Genomic DNA, 23,512 nt, shown 5'->3' with positions numbered 1-23,512 from the left:
AGAAGTCTCAAAATGGCTCTACGATTTAATCTATGATTTTAATTTTAATCACTTCTTTCCTTTGTGTTTCAAATTATCCACTTTGATGGGCCACAAGTGTAATTCTGAAACATGAGAGATCATTAGTGTAGTCTTCTGAAATGGTTTTCTGGCTCCAAACTGGCCTTTGATACCTTTGTCCATATGAGGTTTTGAGTTTTGTATTTTTAATGCAGAAGAAATGATGGACTGTTTAAGATGTCCATTAAAAGAATTTTTGACCACTGAAGTTCTTGTGTTGCAGGAACAAATGTGTGCCCTTCAAGTCAAGTTGGATGAAGAAGAGCATAAAAACCTAAAGCTTCAGCAGCACATTGACAAACTGGAACATCATTCTACTCAAATGCAGGAGGTGAGACCGCGAGCATTGCCTCAGAAAATGTATGAAACAGATCCTCAAAGTAAGAGCGTCCCAGGAAGGAAGTGACTTTGTGAAGCCTTGGTCAAGGTTTATTTGAGTTGTATTCTCTATTTTGTTACTTCACCTACTATTCTGATAATGAGACACACACCCCTAGTCTGAATTTAAGACTAGATTTTAAAAACAGAAACAAGGTGATGATTTGGAGTGTGTCTTAGCATGCCAGTATTTTTTTTCCAGTAAATTTATTTCTTTCCCAAAGCTTTTCTCATCTGAAAGAACTGATTGGACCGAACAGCAGCAAGGGTATCTCTCTCAGTTGAATGTCCTTGAAAAGCAGCTTCAAGACACTCAGACCAAGAATGACTGTGAGTCTGAACACTGGAAGCTTCCTAATCTGAATACTGTAACTCACTATCTTTTTACTCGTATGGATAAAATGTTGTCCCTGTGTTTTTGGTTGGTTGTTTCTGTTTGTTTGTTTTAAATTAGACCAGACGAGTAATAGCAATATATTATAAAGGGTAATTTTCTCCAGGACTGCTCTCAAACAAATGATACAAATGTCTGCTTAAAGTTTTAATACTGCTTTGAAAACAAAGTGTCTTGAATTCATAAGATGAAGGTTTTACTAGTGACAGAAAAGCATAAAATATATTTGTATATATTCATAGATGTGGGAATATCATTTAATTCCCAGTTTTTTTAGTTTTTTCTTTCATCAGAGTATTTGTAATAGCTTATGATAAAGCTAAGGCAAAAAAGACAACCGTTTCCTTTTCTTTGATCTAAAAAGTTACCTAATTTTAATTCCAGTTGGAGTTTCCTTAGAAGACCAGAGTGTTTAACCTATTTTGGAAAGTTCTGGTACATCTCCAAAGGGTTTTCAATAAGTAAGATTAGGTCACTTAAAATACGTTAAATCTCTTGGCTTTTTTTCTTATTTGAAGAGTTTTGATGCACATTCTGCAGGAGAAATGTAGAAAAATCAAATGACCTACATGTGAGGGACAGGTGTTAACTTTTTTTTTTGGTAGAAATATACCAAAAACCATGAGCAAGGGAGAGGAAGAAAATAGAAATCTCAGTGCTCCTAGATACCTCCCATTTAGTTGTTCAAAATTTTTACTCTTAAAATGGTCTCTTCAACTTGTTTTTGCTGATTGTGTGAAGGGTACCTATCAAATTTGCCTCCTTTGTAAAAAATACATGTAAAGAAAAGTCTGTTAAGAGTTATTATGTGTTTGTTTGTTTTAGTTTTGAAAAGTGAGGTACATGACCTGCGAGTAGTTCTTCATTCTGCAGACAAGGAGCTGTCTTCGGTGAAACTGGAGTATAGTTCATTCAGAGAGAGTCAGGAGAAAGAACTCAACAGCCTTTCCGAAAGACACATGCATGTACAGCTTCAACTACATAATGTCAGGTAGAGTTGTTCTGTTATTGTTTCAAGTTGCCTGATGGCCTGTAACCCAGGACTACTTGAAGTACAAGTGCTGTAAACCCAACTCAAGCTAGTGTAAAAAACTAAAAGGTAATTTATTGGGAATGCCCTGGCTGTCCAGTGGTTAGGACTCTGCGCTTTCACTGCCGAGGGTCTGGGTTCGATCCCTGGTCAGGGAACTAAAATCCTGCAAGCTGCACTGTGCCCCCGTTTAAAAAAAAAAAAAAAAAAAAAAATAGTTTATTGGCTCACGACATTGGGAAGCCCCAGAGGTGATTTTGGTTTCACGGACAAACTAGATTGAATCTCAAACAATATTGTCAGTGTGCATTCCCATCCCCCCACCCCCCCTCCAGCTTCTCTCCCTCACTTCCTCTTTCAGTCCCTCCCTCCCTTTCTCTCTGTTCTTCTTCCCTCTGTGTATTGCCCTTATTCTCTTCTACTGTTGAGGACCTTCCTCTATGTGACGGGGAACAGATTGCCTCAGACAGCTCCATCTTCTGTCTCCTGGCATAACAACCCCTGCGAAGAGATTCTCTCTCCCCATCGCCATATATCAATCCCAGAGAAAACTGGTATTGTTCTTGCTTGAGTCATCTGCTTACTTTTGGGTCAATCACTTACCAAGGGTTGGCGCAACAGAGGTGACGTGTCTGTTCCCTCTCCAGCGGGAAAGGTGTGCTCTTACTAGAAGGGACAGTACAAGGTAGACCAAACCAGTAGTTGCCACCATTGTCCACAGTAACTCCAGAGGCTGGCTAGTTAGTCAGGTGCTGGTAATCTTGAAACAAAGTAATCTAAGATGTAAATTGTTTGTTTTTACTGGGTTTTTTTCTCACTAATTTCAACCTTTTGTAAAACGTAACTTAAAACCATCTCGTGGTTTTGATGCTATTTCCCAAGTCTATGGCAATAATTTAATAATGGACATTGATTGTGATACTGTGAGTGTGATATGAGTGTGACTGCTCACTCTAGAAAAGCTGCTAATAGACAACCTTGAATTTAGTTTTTATAGACATTGCAAAGACTAAAACCTGTAATGCTTGAGTGTTTTTTGAATAGGCAACAAGGAATTGAAAATAGAGGAAGAAAACTTGAGGTCTGCGTGTCTCCATAGACGTGTTTTTGTTGGGCCTGCCCAGTATGGTTTTTGAAAAAAATTTAGCATAACATTTTTAAAATTGAGAACTTTCTTATAAAGATCCATATTTCAGCATCCTCTTAAAAATCCGACAAGTTGCTGGCACTGGGCCCACATTCTTGCATGGCCGCCATCCTTTAGAGAGGGGCCTGTGCTAAGTCAGCACAGCCTCCACTCCCCGGCGCCATTTCTCCAGCACCAAGGCTGCTGGTCAGTGGCTGTTTATCATCACAGGTGCACTGCTGTTTTTTCTTACACCTGGTATTAGTTTTTAACATCCGAATCACTAAATCTTATCTTGGCTCTGTCAAACTAATTTTGTGTGATTTTTTTTTGCACTCAATGTGACATACATTGGGTGTATCACTTACTGGGCTGCTTAAACTGTCATGGCTCTCAAAGTTTGTTAAGACCTCTAAGTGAAACCACCCAACCGCCGTGTATTTCTTGAATTATTTTACCTGCTTTATATATACAGTTTGTATCATAAATCATATGTTCTTCCTCTCTACCATGTATTGTCTGTATATCTGTCTTTAGCAACTGATTTATCCCACTTCGTAATTTGCCACTTCTACTCTGCATGGACTTAGTGAAGCCAGATAGATCCAGGTCTCACAGCCCTCTGTGTACAAGCTGGGACATCTGTTTTGGGTGGTCCAGAGGTCATGTCTACTAGTTTTTGGATGAAGTCTGTTTGGGCATGTCACAGTATGTTGCGAAGTAGAATAAGAGGGTGAAAACCTAAAAAGCAATAAGTAATAATCATGTGACTTAAAAGATATTTATCCTAAAGGAGTTTATTCTCTTGCTCAGATCAAAGCCATATTTGCCATCTTGAAAAACCTTCCTATAGTCGGGAGAATAGGTGCTGAGTCTATAGAGTTCAGCTATCAACAAAATTAAATCAATGGGCAGTCTTTAGTTTACATGAAGGTTAGGTCTGGAACCCCCTAAATGAGTCTCATCACCCGAAATTGCCAATCAATTAAGCATGTCTGGTTGAAATCACGGGAGAAAGAATGAAGAAGTAAATAGCTGCAGGCTAACACGCCCAACCTGTCTTTTCCATCCCCATCACACTAATATTCGTGCATCACATCATAATGACCATTTCACAGAAGTCCGTGAGGAGCTTTACATCAGTCAAGCCTTCTGTAAGTTGGGAATGGTCTGTAGATGGGATAAAGTGAACTACAGATAAATCTGACTAGCAGAACTACATTTAATGTCTATATTTACTTTTGTAAAAATGTTTTCCTGATAAAGATTAGAAAATGAAAAGCTTCTTGAGAGCAAAACCTGCCTACAGGATTCCTATGACAACTTACAAGAAGTAATGAAGTTTGAAATTGACCAACTTTCAAAAAACCTCCAAAACTGCAAAAAAGAAAATGAAACTCTGAAATCTGATCTGAATGTAAGTTAAGAAGGATATTGGTTATTGATGAACTTGTTCTGGATGTGTGACTGTTTGACCTCTTCCTAACTTCTGTACTGGCCCATTGTGCCTGCCACATAGAAGGTACTCCATGTGTTTGTTGACTACACCTTAAAATCTAATATAACATTGTCTTTTAGAATTTGATGGAGCTTTTTGAGGCAGAAAAAGAACGCAATAACAAATTATTATTACAATTTGAAGAAGATAAAGAAAACAGTTCTAAGTGAGTGCTATTTATCTTTTCCATAGTTGACTAGAATATCATTTACTACCACATTCTTTATCTTGCGAGTTTTCTTTTTTTTTTTTTAATTGCTAATAGCCTGTTAAGTTTTTTTTTTGAAGCATTCCAAAACGAATATCAGATTTTTTTTGTATAAATGGCTATGTAGAGAAACTTAATTTTTCAAAACATTTAATAACTAGCTACAGTACTTTTTAAATGAATAGCAATTGGTGGTGATCAGAACTCGGGACCTTCTGTAAATAAATCACAGTATTTATTATTGAAATGTGGGGACTGATTTATTTCTGTCTCTACTATTTGATTTCTCTCTGCTCTTATTTTCTTCTGGTCCCTTATATGAACACCATTGTCTTTCTTTCCTCTCTCCAAATTCTTTTCCTTGGTGATCTCTCTCAGTCTCTTCGTTCCAGCCAACAGGAGGATTATTACTCTAATAAGAAGAATTTGTATTAGTGTATTCAGCATCCTTGTAGAGTTCTTACTATGAGACAGATTCTCTTCTAGTCCCTGCTATATACTGGTGACTCCATATAATTGGGAAAGACAGTTAACATTTAGTCATTCATTCAAACGTTTAGTGATATCCAGCAAGCCAGGCACTGTTTGGTAAATGCCAGGACATTTAGAGGTAAGACAGTGAACAAAATAGCCCCGCCCTTTTGAGGTTCACATTGTAGCACAGAGAGGTGGGTAATAAGTAAATACTATATATTATGTTAGGGAGTCCTAAGTACTCTGGAGAAAAATAAACTGTCCTGGCACAAAACTGGGTTCTTGTTAAATAACTGTTGAAGAAACTCGTTCAAATTTCTGATCCTACTGGAATACAATTCCTAACACCAAGTATGTGTCTAATAAAGTTCAGTTGCATTGCATTGAATCTCTTCTGTACGAATGGACTCAGTTCCTGTTTCCATTGAATGAGTCATGAGTAAAAGATAGTTCTTCTTTTCCAGAGAAATCTTAGAAGTTCTTGAAGCTGTACGTCAGGAGAAACAGAAAGAGATGGCCAAGTGTGAGCAGCAGGTAAATGTCCTATTCTCTAACTCTGAAATTTGAGGTTTATAACTTTTATTCCTGATGTCCAAAGAGATTTGTTATAAAAACTGTTTCAGCTTTCAGATGTTGAAAATTTATAATAAAAAGATGGAATTTTTGGTTGGTTGTATTATTTTCAACTCTTTTTCTAACTCCCAGATGGCTATAATCATAATTTGTTGGCGGTTTCCTGATAGAGACCACAAAATCATTATCTTTTAACCCAACTTTTTATTTTCAAATATTACTTCTTAGTATATACTGTTTAATATGAAAAGCAGATTTCAACTCCTTTTATGCTTTTTAAAATACATGTGTGTGGTTAACTTTGTGATTTAATTCTCTTTCTAAAAATATTAATTTTTCCCTATAGATGGCAAAAGTACAGAAACTAGAAGAGAGTTTGTGTGCTACCGAAAAAGTAATCAGTTCTCTGGAGAAGTCTAGAGATGCTGACAAGGTAGGTAGAGGTTGAGGATATAGCCCCCTGCATTTTCCTTATAAACGCTGCCTTCGCATTCCAGTCTTCTGCTCCCAGGGTTAGCTAACATTTCTGTATGCACTTAGGCCTTGCTCATCTTCCAAGGTTGCTAGAGAATGAAGTCTTTAAGTTAATTTTCCTCATAACTTCAAGCGCAAACTGCTCTATCACTCTTTTTTTTTTTTTAATAAATTTATTTATTTATTTATTTATTTATTTTTGGCTGTGTTGGGTCTTCGTTTCTGTGAGAGGGCTTTCTCTTGTTGTGGCGAGCGGGGGCCACTCTTCATTGCGGTGCACGGGCCTCTCACTATCACGGTCTCTCTTGTTGCGGAGCACAAGTTCCAGACGCACAGGCTCAGTAGTTTTGGCTCACGGGCCCAGTTGCTCTGCGGCATGTGGGATCTTCCCAGACCAGGGCTCGAACCCATGTCGCCTGCATTGGCAGGCAGAATCTCAACCACTGCGCCACCAGGGAAGCCCTCTATCTCTCTTGATGGCAGTGTTTCTAAAACACATCCCTGCCCCCTTTAACTAGGATGCTTTAAGGTCAGTGCGACCTTTTCTCATTGATTGTGAGTGCCATGATACAAATTCTCAAATCCCTGGTGTTGGCTTTAACTAGAATAATAAACATTAATATGTATGTCTGAACATAAAATTAGTTGTACATTCCTTATATGTCTAGCTCTTATTCATTCATAAAACCAAAGCAAACAATTAACTAAAATATTAGAAAACCAATAAAATATAAATTGGTAATATTAATAATGTAATGTGACATATGATATTTTGCTAAAATAAAATTGACTTCTCCTATTGTCATTTGGAAAGATAAATGATTTATCATTAAAAAAAGATCTCCTTGCTGTCATTGGGTATGAAGATATTGTTTCTTTCCTTGTCAGGAAGTTGTAGCTGACCTCATGAGCCAGATCCAGGAGCTAAGAACCTCAGTCTCTGAGAAAACAGAAACCATAGACACCCTGAGACAAGAACTGAAGGACATCAATGTAAGTTCTGTCGCCAACAAGATATTAAATTTGAGCACGAGGCACAGTTCACAGACTCAAGTGGTTAACAAATGCCCCACAGAAAAAAGGGTTCTGTGGTCACCCAGGTTTGAAAATATGTACTAGTGAAAGCTCAGCAGGCTTGGGTATCTGCAGAACCCGCAGGGCCTTCAATATGCTGACGTGTGTGCTGTGTGCATCTCGGGAAGGCAAAGTCGGCTGCAGCATTTCTCAGATCTCACTGACCTGGGAACAGTGCTCTCTGTGCACATTTGGGAATTGCTGATCCAAACCACATCAGAAACAGACTGACTGTTGCCTCTGATGGTTAAGGGTATGTGGTGTTCCTTAATTGCTTCAAGAAAAAAAATAGCACATTTTAGTTAAGTTCAGAGACATCAGTGATTTAGAAAGTGAGTTTGTTTCCCCATTATTGGATTTTATCATTTCCTAAAGTAACTGCTTACTCTTCCTGCATATAAATGGTGAATGCTTCCTCCGTCCCTTGGGTCAGGGTAGTTTTTTGTTAATGTTCCTCACTCCTGTGCTCCAAAGGGAGCTTGCTGCACTCCACTGATTTCTGATAAAGATGACAAAAGCAGATGTTTTTTCACTGATACCTGTGGGACTTTTCCACTTCTTCTTGCCATTCATCCATTAACTCTTCCACTCCTTCATTCAACAAGTAGTTATTGAATTTATTTGTGTTAATCTGGTCATCACCTTGGAACTCAGACTCATTCTTCAGTTATTTTAATCTAAAAATAAACTGATAATAAAGCAGACAGATCTTGTATCATCATTTTCTTTTCTGCAGGGCAAATACAATTCTGCTTTGGTTGACAAAGAAGAGAGCAAAGCATTGATTAAGAGACAGGAAGTGGACATTCTGGATCTGAAAGAATCCCTTAGACTGAGAATACTCTCCGAGGACATAGAGGTAGATGTTAACACATCATCACCCTTTTTGGTTTATTACTTGTCAGTATGTTTCTATGTGTTATTAATGAATAAATAGAAGACTTTTAAAAAGGAGTAAGTCATAATTTGAGCCACTTTCCCTAAGGTAGTTAGGCAATTGATAGATAATACTAAGATTGTTATATTTTGTTTAGTTGATTTATTTCCATTCATTTGTGCTAACACCATGCTAAGTTCCTGTAACTCACCCTCTTCTGAAAAGGAAGCAGAGTGGAAACTGCATTTACTTGGATGTAGTGGTAGCAGCAGGGAGCAAAGAAAGGGCTGGTTAACCACAAAATTGCTTGTTGTGTTTTAGCTAAAATAAGTTTTAATTATCTTGTTGTTGATGTAAATATATCTTTTAAAAAATTAAGCAGTACTGTCGTGTAGTTCAATATTCAAAATATATAAAGCAATATACATTCCCTCTTGTATATCCTTCCAGAGATATTTTTGGCTAATCCTATATACCTTGAGTTTTCCTTTTTTCACACAGATGGTAACCCACTATGTATACTGCTCTGAACCTGCTTTAGAAATAGTTTTCTTACTATCCATGAAACAAATTCAACAAGTATTTATTGAACCCACCTGCCATACAACCTGTACCTGTTTGTCATTTGGGAATGGAAGAATGATTGAAACACAGATACTTACCTTGAGGCATGCAATCTAGCTTAAGAGGTAGATGTATTGTGATGTAATAAATGACTTGAGAGCACAGAAAAGGGAGGGAGAGGAGCAGTTATGCCTGGAGAATTCCAAAGAGCTTCCGGAGAAGATAGTATTAGTACAAGACTTTGCTAGGGAGGGAAGCTGGCACCTGTGAATGTTTGTGGAGCATCCTCATAAAAGGGAACAGTTGGGTGTGACTGGCTTGAGGTGGTTGGCTTTTTGGCCAACCCAATAATAATCTAGATATGAGAATTAGATGCATATAATAGTGAAAAATTCAAATCAACTGAAATATTTAGTGAAGGGTTAAATGGTGGTGCATCCATAAGATGAAATAGAGCCCACTCAGTGAAAATGATATAATAAAAGAGTAAGTATATGTGGAAATGTTTGTGATCTATCAGGTATGTGTGTGCAATACATGTATCTATGACGTATATGTAATACTGTATGTTTAATGTATATATAATATACACTATTATATATATCTGTGCACATATACATGCACATCTGGAAAGTTAGGGGGAATAGATTCTGCTCTAATTTGGTAGAGATTACATACACTGTGTACATAGGAATTATGTATGCAACCTATAGGACTTCTAATTCTCTCTGCCACCTTCCATCAAGCTACTTCCCTGAAAATTTGATGGCCTATGACACTGTATCACAGTCTGGTGGCCTGTGACACTGTATCACAGTCTGGTGAACTGGCCAGCCCCTCCCCAATTAGCTGAGGGGTACTCATCTTTACAACTGTTTACCTTCCCGTGTATAATGGACTAGAATCTATTGGTGAGACAACAGGTAAACTAGAGACCCATGCCTGGAGTCCTCCCAGGGAAGGAGAGATCAGCATTAAGAGATTACCTGGGGTTGAGGGGAGAGGGGAGCAGAGGGCGGTTAGACCTCAACTGGGATACTTACATGAATTTACTGTAGTATTTATCTCTGGACCTCATGACTTAAGTATTAACTGCTTGGTTTGTCTCGGAATGGATTAGCATACAAGCAAAAAAAAAAAAAGATTCTCACTTAAAACTTTCTTAACGTTTTAAAAATCATACATAGTAATGATTTGCAAATCGATACTGGAACACCACAGTTAAAGAGAGTCTTCCCCTTGGGGGATTGTCCCCTAACAGAGGGACATGCTCTGTGAGGACCTGGCTCACGCCACTGAGCAGCTGAACACGCTCACCGAGGCCTCGAGAAAGCACGCGGGGCTTCTGCAGTCGGCCCAGGAGGAGCTGACCAGGAAGGACGCCCTCATCCAGGAGCTTCAGCATGAGGTGAGATGCAGGGTGAGCGTCGCTCAGGATGGGCTTTGGGGGTTGCGGGAGCAGGACTGTGTGGCGGTTGAGCTCATGGCGTCCCTGCCTTGGCTAGTTCTCTACATTCAGAAAGGTGGGCTAGCAGGGCGAGCAGGTAGTGGGGCAGCAGCGCTGTGGGCTCTTAACAACCTGGTTGCTTCTATGTGTTCAGACTTGGTGGCTGTCCTCCTGCCCACGCTCTGCCCTTGACACGTGCCAGCAAGTTCTAACCACTGTGGCAAAGGTTATGCCTGACTTTGTTTTTTTTTTTTTTAATTTAATATTTATCTTTGGCTGCGTTGGGTCTTTGTTGCTGCGCATGGGCTTCTCTAGTTGCGGCGAGCGGGGGCTACTCTTCGTTGCGCAGCACAGTCTCTAAGCACGCGGGCTTCAGTAGTTACGGCACGTGGGCTCTAGGGCGTGGGGGCTCAGTAGTTGTGGCGCACAGGCTTAGTTGCTCCGTGGCACGTGGGATCTTCCTGGACCAGGGCTTGAACCCATGTCCCTTGCATTGGCAGGCGGATTCTTAACCACTGCACCACCAGGGAAGTCCCATGGCTGACTTTTGTCCTCTTTTTTGGCTAGTGTAGTTTTATAATATATTTTGTAACTTTCCTCAAATGACCCTTTGATTACTTGTGAAGCTTAAAAAAGAAGTTTCTTTTAAAGTGTAAATAAATTTGTGAGAGAAATGTCAAATTATCAATCAGGCCCTGAAAAAATAATGCAAGAAGTCCATTTCCGCCTGCCTTGGGAGGATTGTCTGTTCTAATTGGACCATGTACCTGTATTATTTTCTAACTTGTAATCTTACATCTGTTCAATTTTCCCAGCTAAACCAAAAGAAAGAGGAAGTAGAACAGAAGAAGAATGAATATAACTTCAAAATGAGGCAACTAGAACATGTGATGGATTCTGCTGCCAAGTATCCCCAGGTACTTTTCATAAGAAAGAGTGCATTTCAGGAGGAATAAGCAATTTTGTGAGCGATGCAAGTTGGAAATTGCTAAGACTAGCTTTGTCTTTACAGAAAAAGATTTTCACTAACAGCTTTTCTGCTTTTTTTTTTTTTAAATATGAAGTAATCTATTCTTTTTTTTTTTTTAATTAATAGCTACTTTATTTATTTATTTATTTTTGGCTGTGTTGGGTCTTCGTTTCTGTGCGAAGGCTTTCTCTAGTTGTGGCAAGCGGAGGCCACTCTTCATCGCGGTGCGCGGGCCTTTCACTATTGCGGCCCCTCCCGTTGCGGGGCACAGGCTCCAGACGCGCAGGCTCAGTAGTTGTGGCTCACGGGCCCAGTTGCTCCGCGGCATGTGGGATCTTCCCAGACCAGGGCTCGAACCCGTGTCCCCTGCATTAGCAGGCAGACTCTCAACCACTGCGCCACCAGGGAAGCCCTTTTCTGCTTTTTTTGATAAAAAGGTACCAGTGTTTTATTTGTTTTACTTGGACAAGAATTAGAATAGCAAGCTATATACATAGCCTGTGTATTTTCTACGTGCTTGGCATGTATATTTACAATGAAATCTTTATAACCACTTCATCAGGTATTTGGATGAAATTTGATTTTATTTTAGAGCCCTAAAACACCACCACACTTTCAAACACATTTGGCGAAACTCCTGGAAACGCAAGAACAAGAGATAGAAGATGGGAGAGCCTCCAAGATTTCTTTGCAACACCTTATAACAAAGCTAAATGAAGACAGGGAAGGCAAAAATGCTGAAATCCTCAGAATAAAGGTAACTGGGTAATTTTTTTCAATGAATTTAATGTTTCAAAATAAGCAGTACCTTTCATGGTGACTGAGGATCCAAAATTCAAAAGGGACAGAACTCCAGGGTAGATGGAGAAAAGTCTTCCTCTCACACCTGACTCCAAGCTGCCTAGTTTGCTGTCCCTGTAGGCTCCAGGTGTAGCTAGTTTCTTATTTATCTTCTGAGAGCTTTCCAGCGCATCTATAACCAGGCGCAAAAGCATTGTCTCCCTGCCCCATTTGTTTTTCATGCGATGGTGTCATATCATACAGGCTGCACTAACTACTCTCATGACAGTGCTGTCCAGCTTTTAGATTTTTGCCAATTTAATAGCTGAAGCACGTTATCTCATTGTATTTGTAAATTTGTATTTTTCTTATTAGGAGTCAGATTGAGCATCTTTTGGTTTTTTGTTTCTATGAACTATATCCTTCACCCATTTTTCTATTGTTGGACTTTTTCTTAATGAGGTGCATTCTTTATATGTTAGAGAGATTTGCTTTTGTCTGTTTCTCTTGTTTGCCATTTCTTTAAACTTCCTTCTAGTGTTTTTCACCCAGGTACTTGGGGGGTATGGCTTTTGTGTGTGGGAGAGTATATTTAGGGTGGTGTTAGGGGTGGGAAGTGCGTGGAGGAGTGCCTGGGTAGGTGTAGTGTGGGTGCAGAGGGGTGTGTAGGGACGATGCGATGCCCCATAGAAGATAGTCTGTGACCTCATGGCTCTGCAGTGAGTTTTTGTTTAGGAACAAAATTAGCCTACTGTATAGGAAGACAGTATCACTCTTAAGCTTTGTTTCTCATAGAGGGGATCATTCCTGGCTTTTTTATTTGGGGTGGCTCTCAGTATGCTGCTATCTCAGGAATGTGGCATGATCTTGGTACTTGGAAGAAATTGGATCAGGTTAAAAGAAATCAAACAATAGATAAGCAGAAGTAAATCAAAAAGGACACTCCTTGCAGACGAGTATTTATTTCTTCTGGGTGGTTATGCTCATGATTTTCAAGTCAGAATCCAATTAAGTATTTTGAGGCTGTGGCACATCAATTTTTAAAAATTAGAATCTAATAAATAGAATCAAATAAACATTTACCAAAGTAGTAGATGCTTTTGTTCATCTTTTCTCATAAAGGAATTTTTAATTAATTATGGTTTGTTTGGAGGTTTTTTTGGCTGTGCCGCCTGGCATATGGGATCCTAGTTCCCCAACCAGGGCTCGAACCCATGCCCCCTGCAGTGGAAGCACAGAGTCTTAACCACTGGACTGCCAGGGAAGTCCGAATTATGTGATATTGATAAGAGACTATGTTTAAGACAATGAGGGTATGAAAATTAATTACATTCAGAGCCCCTGAGAGCTTCTCATAGTCTACTTTTTCTCCAGTGATACCCAGAGCAGTGTTCAGTGTGTAAAGGGAGCTTAAAAGAGGAATACCTGTCTCATCATGGCCTGGGGAGCAAAATAATGCCTACTATAAGGTGTTTTCTGAAAAGACCTGGTTTGATGTTATTAGGAGCAGTTGTGTGAAATGGAAAACCTACGCCTGGAAGCCGAGCAGTTAAGAGAGAAAAACTGGCTCCTGCAAGGTCAGCTGGATGATATTAAAAGACAAAAGGACAACAGGTGAGAAAGAGCCACGAGCAGTCTGTGAGCTAAATCTTGGCCTGCCTGGGTGTAGTTGAGTGAATGCGGTCAGAAGAGGTTTCACAGCGTGTGTGATGTTTCTTGCTGCTCCAGGAGCTGCTTCTCAGTCAGGTCTGATGAGGGGGTTGTTCTACCAGAGAGGGAAAATAAGGTCATCACCATCTTGCCCACTCTGTTAACTTTTGTACTGCTATAGAGCTATTGAAATGAATTTCAAACACGTGAAATACTTGAACCAAACTGTCTACTTGTATTTGAAAGGGGTGAGGCGGGGAGCAAATATGTCAACAAGACAAGGCTCAAGGTTCTGCCTGCAGAAAAAGGGAGAATTTCCTTGGTTTTGCTTCTTGGCTTCTGGTGAGGGGCAAGTTCCTAGGAGAAGCTGTACAGGGGAGTGTTCTGTTAGGTCTGGTTGTGTGTGTGTGTGTGTGTGTGTGTGTGTGTGGTGTGTGTTTTGGCCTCAACTCAGACAGTCTTCTAGTTGTATCTGATAACGGCACAGCATCTTGTCAAGGGCAACCGCACCCAGGTTATATCCTGTCTCTGACACTTGAAAGTTGTGTGACTTTGGACACATCTTTAAACCTCTTAGTGCCTCAGTTTCCTTAGCAATAAAGTGAGGGAGATGATAACTCTTATACAAGGTGTTTTAAAGACCAAACGTAACGTGTGTAAAGTGCTGGCTACAGTGCTTAGGAGAGGGGAGTCACTCAATAAATGGTAGCTCTTAAGTAGACACGGTAGATTTATGATCCCACCCCTGAGTGAGGGATGGAGATGAGGGTGGTCTGTGAGATTATGCAGGAAGTTGAGGTCTGTCAAAGGGGGTCTGTATTTGGGATGGAAGCCCTCTGTGAATTCAGCATCCCAGATTAGGGGTGTCTGCTTTTCCTGCTGTTGTCAGAAGGTCTGTAACAGGCGCTTTCCCACTCCCGCTGCTCCCCACCCCTGTCCAGAAGCAGCCCTGACACGCACTGTCCAAACCTAAGTGAGACAGTGGATATTTGAGGACGGTGATGGTGGCTGTGCTAACAACCTATTCCTAAATGGTTCTTTGTTGGGTGGCGGGGTGCAGGGGGATCCTAGTTCCCTGACCAAGGACTGAACTCGAGCGCTCGGCAGTGAAAGCTCAGAGTCCTAACGACTGGACTGCCGGGGAATTCTCCTAAATGGTTCTTCTCAAGTTTAGTGAGGTAGGAGGTGCTCATTTTATTAAGCCTCCTCGTGTAGGGGTTTCTCTTCCCCTTCTGGGTGATTTTGATGCAGGTAGTCCACAGGCTGCTCACCTAGTTTCCATATGCTCCGCCCCCATGTCCAGGCATATTAAAGAAAAGCATTGTACCTGGTGTACTGTCTTTTATCAAGAGTTAGTTTGAGCATGGAACTTAGAACGTTTCCAGATCATTTATAAAACCACAATTTAAAAGACTTTATTTCATAGCCTTGTGTCCCATTTGTGAGGAGCCATACAGAACCTTCTTCATGAAAGATTAGAGTAGAAGAAAATTATAGCCCAGGGGTCAGCCTGTTTGGTAACTGAAGTTTCTATCGGAGCAGTCCGGTTCTTTCATATAAATATCACGGTGGCTGCGTTTGCATTACAGCAGCCCAGTTGCATAGCTGTGCCGGAGACCTTATGGCTCCCAAAACCTATGTCTGGTTCTTGACAGAAAAAGTTACCCCCCCCCCGCCGCCCCGGATTAGACAACAGAAAACACATCTACCCTAATGATTTGGGGTGTTTTCCTCACTACCATTTTTATCTAGGCTGTCAGATTCATTAAGTGGAAGAAACTAATGTAGCTTCTGTTTTCCTTCAAGGAATGATCCTTTACTCACCAGTGAGAGAGAGATTTCTAGAGAAGCCAGTGGCGTTCAGGCAGGTTCTGCTAGGGGGGGTGGTCTCCTGATCCAGGGGCTGCCCACAGAAACTCAATTTATTATCCAGCCTGGTCAGGCTCACAGAGATGGCCTCACATTAATCAAATTCACATGATACTGATGTATAGTCCAGAATGTAATTTTCTTTGTACAGAGGAGTGTTTCTTTTCCATGACGGGATTTATGTCTGGTGCTCAGAGAATCCCCTTCTTGGTGTCAGCATGTATGGGAAGCCCGAGTGGCATCAGAAAATTGCCAGCTGACTATGATATCCAATGCAGGGAATTCCCTGGTGGCCGGGGGCACGGGTTTGATCCCTGGTTGGGGAACTAAGATTCCGCACGCCGCGTATCGCGGCCAAAAATAATTAATAAAAAGGGCTACAGCAGTCCCAGACCTGAAATCCAAAGCAAAGAGGGGGCATCAGAGGCTCCACGGGACAGGCCAGCGTGAGGGGCCCTCCCTGCCCCCATGTGTGTCCTGTGTTTCCCCCACCATCCCGACCCAGCCAGTCACATTCATGCCAGGCACCTGGACTGTCCTTTCAGCCCCATTTTGTTCACATATGATCTTCAGATGGTACTGCTCTAAGTTAATACTTTATTCTCAACCAAACCCTGTAATTAGATTTCCCAGCTTTGCTCATCTCACTTTTGTATGGAAGGAATCCCAAATGCTGGGGAGGTACCTTATTTCATCCTCATGTGTTGATCACGCTTATTGACTGTGCTAACTTGACCTAATCACCACAGAATTAGCTCTTCTTTGCACATCTTGGCATTGCTGTATGTAATAGATACGAAATCGATACTTGAATATATTTGACACTTTTCTCATCCTCCCTTCCTAATCTACGCAGTGAACAGAATCATTCAGACACGCAGCAGCTGAAGAATGAACAAGAAGAAATCAAAGAAAGACTTGCTAAAGTATGATTTTTTTTTTTACATAATAGTTGTTTTTTTCTTGTGTGAAAAATGTTTTTATAGTTAGCATTTATGGTTATATATTTTAGAAACCATTTTATTATTGAAATTTTGTCTTTTTTGTATTCCTGTTAAGTTTGATATTTACCATCAGTATTTAGCTATAGCTGAGAATTAAGAGTGAATTAGTCTTCATGCCTAGATGGTAAGCCTACTGCTCACAGAATTCTCCATTTAGAAGCAAGTATCGAGTGCCTCTTTGAGGCCTTAAAGGGCACAATACATGAACGGTTGTAAATAGGTACCCCCTTTATGTGTGTGTAGCTGGGATTGTAGAAAAGGATGTCCCTTTTTTTTTTTTTTAATTGAGGTATAGTTGATTTACAATATTGTGTTAGTTTCTGATGTACAGCAAAGTGATTGTTATACCTATATGTGTATTCTTTTTCATATTCTTTTCCATTATGTTTTATTATAGGATATTGAATATAGTTCCCTGTACTATACAGTAGGACCTTGTTGTTTATCTACTTTACGTATAGTAGTTTGTATCTGCTAATCCCAAAGTCCAAATTTATCCCTCTCCCCCTTTCCCCTTTGGTAACTGTAAGTTTGTTTTCTATGTCTGTGAGTCTGTTTCTGTTTTGTAAATAAGCTCATTTGTATCTATTTTTAGATTCTACCTATAAGTGATACCATATGATATTTCTCTGACTTACTTCACTTAACATGATAATCTCTAGGTCCATCCATGTTGCTGCAAATGGCATTATTTCATACTTTTTTATGGCTGAGTAATACTCCATTGTCCATATGTACCACATCTTCTTTATCCATTCATCTGTTGATAGACATTTAGGTTGCTTCCATGTCTTGGCTGTTGTAAATAGTGCCATTATGAACATTGAGATGCATGTATTGTAAAGGAATTTGCTTTAATTGGTTATATTACCATTAGGGAGAGCGGACTGATTACTTTCAGTCTTTTGTTTAGCAATGTTAAGAACTTAAGTCATTTTTTCTTTCTCTTTCTTTAATCTTCTTATAGAATAAATTGGTTGAAGAAATGCTAAAAATGAAAGCAGAGTAAGTACACTCTTTTGAATTCAAGTTCTTGTTGATCGTTTATTAATACCAACCAGTATTCCTCTAAAGGAAGAAATGCTTATAATATCCAGAAGGTAAGTAAATTCTTTCCTTTCTGCAGTAGTATTTGAACATAATAGATATTTACAAAATTCTTTTCTTAAATACCACTTGCTAAAGGGGTTCCTCATATGAAGCCATTCCAAAAAAAAACTTAAAGAAATAAGTGCCAGTAAAACCTTAGCTTCCCTGGGGGAATTGATGGGTTTTCTCCTCATGGACAATGAGAACTATATAACTGACCAGGTTTCCTTCTCGCTTCTGGTTTCCTCTGCTTTAAAACCTTGAGGCCCTCTCAGACCCATAGATCAATACTATGAATTCTTCTGGTCTTGACCTTGTGTCTCTTTATATGTTTTCTATGGACATGATTTTATTTTATTCATATAGTTCTTGTATTTTAATTTATGTAATCTTATAAACTGCCTCATTCTTTGATAAACAAGATACACTGTATTTTCTATCAAGTTCAAAATAAGTAAACTGGTTGGTATTAACAAAGTGATAAAACGTTAGAAAGATATTGTACTCTCTGAATAGAATAGATCTCATCAGGAACAGCGATTCTCAAACATTTTCACTTGTTTCACCTCCTAAAAGAATTTTGAAACACCATATACCCTCTTGCACATTTTTGGACTTGACTATGTCTAAAATTTTTCATTGTAAGTTTAAATTATTGCAAAGGATAGAAGTTTTGACATACTGAAAATAGTGACATTTAGAAATAAAGCTTTTGTGGTGTTCTTTTAAAAGTTATCCAACTGATCTGGTACTTTCTACCCATTTAAAAAATACCTGAAGAAATTCGTAAGTCTAAAATTTTACATTGTTCCTTTTTCCTTTGAAATTAAGTTTCCATTCTATACCCATGCAAAATTATATCCTAATTTAATATATTGTTTGGAAAATTTTTTGTTGACTGCCCTATCATATAACTTAGCAATGAAAATATGTATGCAAATTACAAGTAATTTGTAAAAATTTATTATATTCATATGGCTCTAAGTGTTATATTTTTTCTGGATTGAGTTTTCATTACAATTATTAAAGTATCCTGAATTTATTGTAAATTTTTATGAATAATTATTATACAAGTAAAATTTTATTGGAAATGCATCTCTCAATGCATTTTATCTTAATGCTTTTTCTTTAATTAGCTCATTCTGTTGCACTTAATTCTGGAATCAGTATTCACTATCAATTCTGTTCCTACTTTTTTGTTTTTATAGATATAAAGGCTGAGAAATCTTATTCACATTTGTTAGAATGTTGTCCTTCAATTATTTGAACTCCATCCAAGTTAATATGCCAGAAATTACATAGTGACGTGTCATCAAAAATTCTTTTTAGGGACTTCCCTGGTGGTCCAGTGGTTAAGACTCTGCGCTTCCACTGCAGGGGACATGGGTTCGATCCGTGGTCAGGGAACTAAGATCCCACATGCCGCATGGTGCGGCCAAAAAAAAAAAAAAAATCTTTTTAATGATCAGCTGACAAAGACCACCCAACTTGTGAAAGATTTGTTACTCATTTATTGAGTCATTTGCATCATAGACTCATATACTCAATAGAGTATAGGTGTGGAACAGAACTTTGTTCAACACTTTCATCTGCATTTGAGCAGTTCGGGGACCGGTTCCTTGCCAGTTAGCTGTAGGGCTAGGATAGAAATCTGGATCACTTACAGGATCTATGAGAATCCACCAGAAGTATAGATAATACCCATTTGAGACCTTCTAGCAAAAAGAATAAAAGCTATCCAAGCTGATATGTAATTTATTTCATGATCTAGTAACCAGTGCTACAGTGTCCCTGGGACTACAGGAGCCCACACTGTGGCAAGCGAAGCAACCTCCAGAAAATGGCACACACGGTTTTATCAGTCCCAGCCTACGGCAGCAATTTTAAACATTGCATTATCCACACGTGTATGTGACGATGCTTTTAAAAAGCTACAAAGAACTGAATACCAAGCCAACAGTGGTGTAGGCAGATGTTGGATTTCATATAACAAGAGGTCTGGAGGTGCATTGACTCAGTGATGCCATCACTGACCCAGACCCTTCCCATTCTTCTGCTTTTGGTACTCTTGCTTGTGACCTATTGGCTACAAGATGGCTGCTGCAGCTCCAAACAACATAAACAGGAGGATCAGAGCTTGCAGTGTTGTGGGTTCCAAAGGACTTTCTTTTGTCAGGGAAAAAAACTCCCAGAAACCCTCAAGATTCATTGTGTCTCCTTATCCAGAATTAGCATGCCTGCAGGGCAAGCTGAGAAAACCAGTATGTGGCGGTGGGGTAGAGATAACCATGGTTTTAGCTCAGACCAGTGATTATTTACTAATCTTTGGGAACTGGGTGTGCTTCTCCTCTCCCTTTCTCGTCCTCTGAATAAACTGAGTTTCTATAAAAAGCAAGGGATTGGCTGTTGGGTAGGCAGCTGCAGTATCTGCCATGCCACAAAGCCTTTTCATGAAACGAAAGCGAAACACATAAGGCAAATGCAGAACAGCTCCAGATGAATTGGGAGAACATCAGTGCCCTCACTCCCACACTGTCCTCCTGAGGTTCCACGGAATGTAGGCTGAAAACACCGCCCTAGAGACTGTTGGCCTTAAGTGGTATCTTTAATTCTGTGTATGACATCACTTAAATCATCAGCTTTCTATTCCATATGCATTGTAAAATAAATAAAAAGCATTTGTTTCTTTGGGAAGCTTATAGAATTCAGTTAGTTTTGTGAAATTCTGTATAATTGTTCGGTAACCCTTCTTTTTTTTTTTTTTTCCCTTGAACACAATTTTATTCTTTTTTTTTTTAACATTTTATATTGGAGTATAGCTGATTAACAATGTTGTCTTAGTTTCAGGTGTACAGCAAAGTGATTAAGTTATACATAAACATGTATCTATTCTTTTTCAAATTCTTTTCCCATTTAGGTTGTTACATAGTATTGAGCAGAGTTCCCTGTGCTATACAGTAGGTCCTTGTTGGTTATCCAACACTGTTTTAAATATAGCAGTGTGTACATGTCAATCCCAAACTCCCTAACTATCCCTCCCTGCCTCCCTTCCCCCCTGGTAACCATAAATTCATAATATAAGTCTATGAGTCTGTTTCTGTTTTGTAAATAAGTTCATTTGTATCATTTTTTTTTTTTAGATTCTGCATATAAGCGATACCATATGATATTTGTCTTTCTCTGTCTGACTTAACTTTACTCAGTATGACAATCGCTAGGTCCATCCATGGGTAACCCTTCTTTTTAATGTTTATTTTCAATTGATAGTTGCATGAAGTGTATAAATTCTAAATAGCACATCCTTGAAGAAATGACTAGTGTCCCACCATCTGAGAAACAGTTTTTGAAACCAGAAATGATTACTCTAAGATATGGGGCACTGAATAAACCATGCAGACTATAACAATACTTAAGTAACAGTTTGCTCTGAGGGCTAGATCTAAAAGTTTCCATTCTAAATTTTTGTTGTGTAAAAAACGGTTTGTGGAGCTTTCCAAAATGAAAGTTTTGGGTAAAACAACCATAAAAAAGTGTATCTGCAACTCTTGCTATCTTCCTGTGCTGTCAGAAAGGGGAGGGCTGAATATTAGTGATACTTTCAAATAAAAATTCTGGGCTTGGGTGACAAGTGTCTGTTTTGAGTACTGTTTTATAATTACGTCCCTTTGGGAGACCATAACACGATAGTTACCGTTACAGCCTAGAACAGCTCCAGAGTGCCCTTCAGAACAAAGAGACCGACTACCTTACAATGACTGAGGAAGTTGAACGAGTCAGAATGTTGGAGTCTAAAGCGTTCCAAGAAAAGGAACAACTAAGATCAAAGCTGGAAGAATTGTATGAAGAAAAGGAGAGAACATGCCAGGTGCATTTGTGTGTTGGTTTTTATTAACAGAGCCGATCAGCATAAGTCTCCTGGCTGTGATTGGGCATCCTGTGGTTTACAGCTGCTCCAGTGCATGCAAAGATGTGTGGTCACGAAAGCTGGGAACCTGGGCTCTGTCTCTCCCTCCCTGTGCTCTTGGAAGGCATGAAATAATGTTACTTTAAAAGAAAAATTAAAAGCAGCTCATTTTCCCTTCCCTGGATTGATTTACCTGCAGGAGATGGAAATGTTAAGGAAGCAGGTGGAGTGTCTTGCCGAGGAAAATGGGAAGTTGGTAGGTCACCAAAACCTACATCAGAAGATCCAGTACGTAGTGCGGCTGAAGAAGGAAAACATCAGGCTTGCTGAGGTAAACTCCTGAAAATTGTGCCGCGTAAACTCATTCTGGTTTTTAAATGATGATTTAGTTAAGATTTAATTTAATTATTGAATCACGTAACTGCTTTCTTCAGGGAACCTCCTGAATTAAAAAAAAAAAAAAATTCAGCCATTGCTATTGTAAGCATAATTCAGTCAGTTATCATACACATGAGATTCTTGTTTACTGTTAAAGTAGTTTACAAACGGAAAATTATAGTCGTAGTTTGAAATTTAAACTTAATGAATGCCAAGAATAACTCTTCCTGAAAGAATTAGAGCCTTAATTTTTTTTCTTTTCCTTTTCTTAAAAATTACTGACCAGGAGTCAGAAAAGTTGCGTGCTGAAAACTTACTTTTGAAAGAAAAGAAATGAATGAATCATAAGGATCCCGATCAACTACCTACCTTGTTTGGAGACTTTTTTCCCTCTTATAGAAGTAAGACCTGCCCTTGCGCACTTAGTAGAGCTGAATTAAGAGCCATGACTATTACCTGTGTATGTGGGGGTTGGGGGACTGACCCTCAAGTTTCTTATGAACTCTCTGCACCTGTGCACACCTGTGGCAGCTGGCAGCCTGCAGTTAGAGGTTACCGTTTCAAAGCTGTAAATATTGGGAAAACCTTTTATCTTTTTAAAATAGAAGCCCGTAGCTGAGGTTTTACAGTTGATGTCGGCCAGATTATTTTTTTCCTTCAGTACTGCCATAATCTCCTTTGAGTCTTGCATCAGAAGCTCCAACAATACACAGGTTCCAAAACTTACAGTGAGGTTAGTGATGGTGCAGTGTGCATGAATAGCAAACTTGTTAATATAGATTATTTTTGTATTCCTACTTGAAGTGTTCTCATGGGCCTTTTTTATGACTGTCAATATGGCCATTTTTCAAAATGTAATAAAATCTTTTAAAAATAAATTGTTTAATAAGGTAATTTATATTGTTCATTCACCATATGCTTATTGAGCAACTATTATATGCCAGGCACTGGTCATCAGTGAACAAAGCAAGCAGAAACCCTGCCCTCAAGGAACTTCTGTGTATCAGCACTTCATTCCTTTTTATTGAGAGTAATATTCCGTTGTATGGACATGCCACATTTTATTTACTTATCATTCAATGGACATTGCGTTACGAAACCAAACTTGGGTCCGTTCACCCTCGTGCAGCCAATCTACTGACACCGCGTTTGTGTTTTTTGGGGTTTTTTTTGTTTTTGGCTGTGCCGTGTGTCTTGTGGGATCTTAGTTCCCCGACCCAGGCCACCGCAGTGAAAGAGCCAAGTCCTAACTACTGGACGGCCAGGGAAGTCCCTCAGCAGAGCATTTTTTTTAAATTAATTAATTAATTAATGTATTTATTTATTTTTGGCTGTGTTGGGTCTTCGTTGCTGCGTGCGGGCTTTCTCTAGTTGCGGCGAGCGGGGGCTACTCTTCATTGTGGTGCGTGGGCTTCTCATTGTGGTGGCTTCTCTTGTTGAGGAGCACAGGCTCTAGGTGCGCGGGCTTCAGTAGTTGTGGCTCATGGGCTCAGTAGTTGTGGCTCTCGGGCTCTAGAGTGCAGGCTCAGTAGTTGTGGCACACGGGCTTAGTTGCTCCGCGGCATGTGGGATCTTCCCAGACCAGGGCTCGAACCCCTGTCCCCTGCATTTGCAGGCAGATTCTTAACCACTGTGCCACCAGAGAAGTCCAGCAAAGCATTTTTAAAGGCAAGATGGTACTTCCCTGGTGG

General features: G+C 39.5%; 1 protein-coding gene across 2 annotated transcripts in view; it reads left to right on the top strand.

Moving 5' to 3' along the window:
- KIF15 (kinesin family member 15) overlaps nucleotides 1-22,656 on the top strand; it is a 75,539-nt gene extending 52,883 nt beyond the window's left edge. For both annotated transcript variants that reach the window (XM_059937587.1, XM_059937586.1), the window contains 18 exons: nucleotides 284-391; nucleotides 663-768; nucleotides 1,658-1,823; nucleotides 4,255-4,405; nucleotides 4,567-4,652; nucleotides 5,633-5,702; nucleotides 6,088-6,174; nucleotides 7,104-7,208; nucleotides 8,026-8,148; nucleotides 9,992-10,138; nucleotides 10,993-11,094; nucleotides 11,740-11,904; nucleotides 13,432-13,541; nucleotides 16,303-16,372; nucleotides 17,418-17,455; nucleotides 21,239-21,404; nucleotides 21,643-21,774; nucleotides 22,108-22,656. In XM_059937587.1, the coding sequence (XP_059793570.1) occupies nucleotides 284-391; nucleotides 663-768; nucleotides 1,658-1,823; nucleotides 4,255-4,405; nucleotides 4,567-4,652; nucleotides 5,633-5,702; nucleotides 6,088-6,174; nucleotides 7,104-7,208; nucleotides 8,026-8,148; nucleotides 9,992-10,138; nucleotides 10,993-11,094; nucleotides 11,740-11,904; nucleotides 13,432-13,541; nucleotides 16,303-16,372; nucleotides 17,418-17,455; nucleotides 21,239-21,404; nucleotides 21,643-21,774; nucleotides 22,108-22,158 (1,983 nt within the window). In that variant the 3' untranslated portion in view covers nucleotides 22,159-22,656. The remainder of the gene's footprint in view (nucleotides 1-283; nucleotides 392-662; nucleotides 769-1,657; nucleotides 1,824-4,254; nucleotides 4,406-4,566; nucleotides 4,653-5,632; nucleotides 5,703-6,087; nucleotides 6,175-7,103; nucleotides 7,209-8,025; nucleotides 8,149-9,991; nucleotides 10,139-10,992; nucleotides 11,095-11,739; nucleotides 11,905-13,431; nucleotides 13,542-16,302; nucleotides 16,373-17,417; nucleotides 17,456-21,238; nucleotides 21,405-21,642; nucleotides 21,775-22,107) is intronic.
- The last annotated feature ends 856 nt before the right edge of the window (nucleotides 22,657-23,512 follow it).

Source organism: Balaenoptera ricei, chromosome 11 (assembly GCF_028023285.1).
Source record: "Balaenoptera ricei isolate mBalRic1 chromosome 11, mBalRic1.hap2, whole genome shotgun sequence".
NCBI lineage: Eukaryota > Metazoa > Chordata > Mammalia > Artiodactyla > Balaenopteridae > Balaenoptera > Balaenoptera ricei.
The sequence above is the reverse complement of the archived record's forward strand: the minus strand, read 5'-3'. Positions and strand labels throughout refer to the sequence as shown.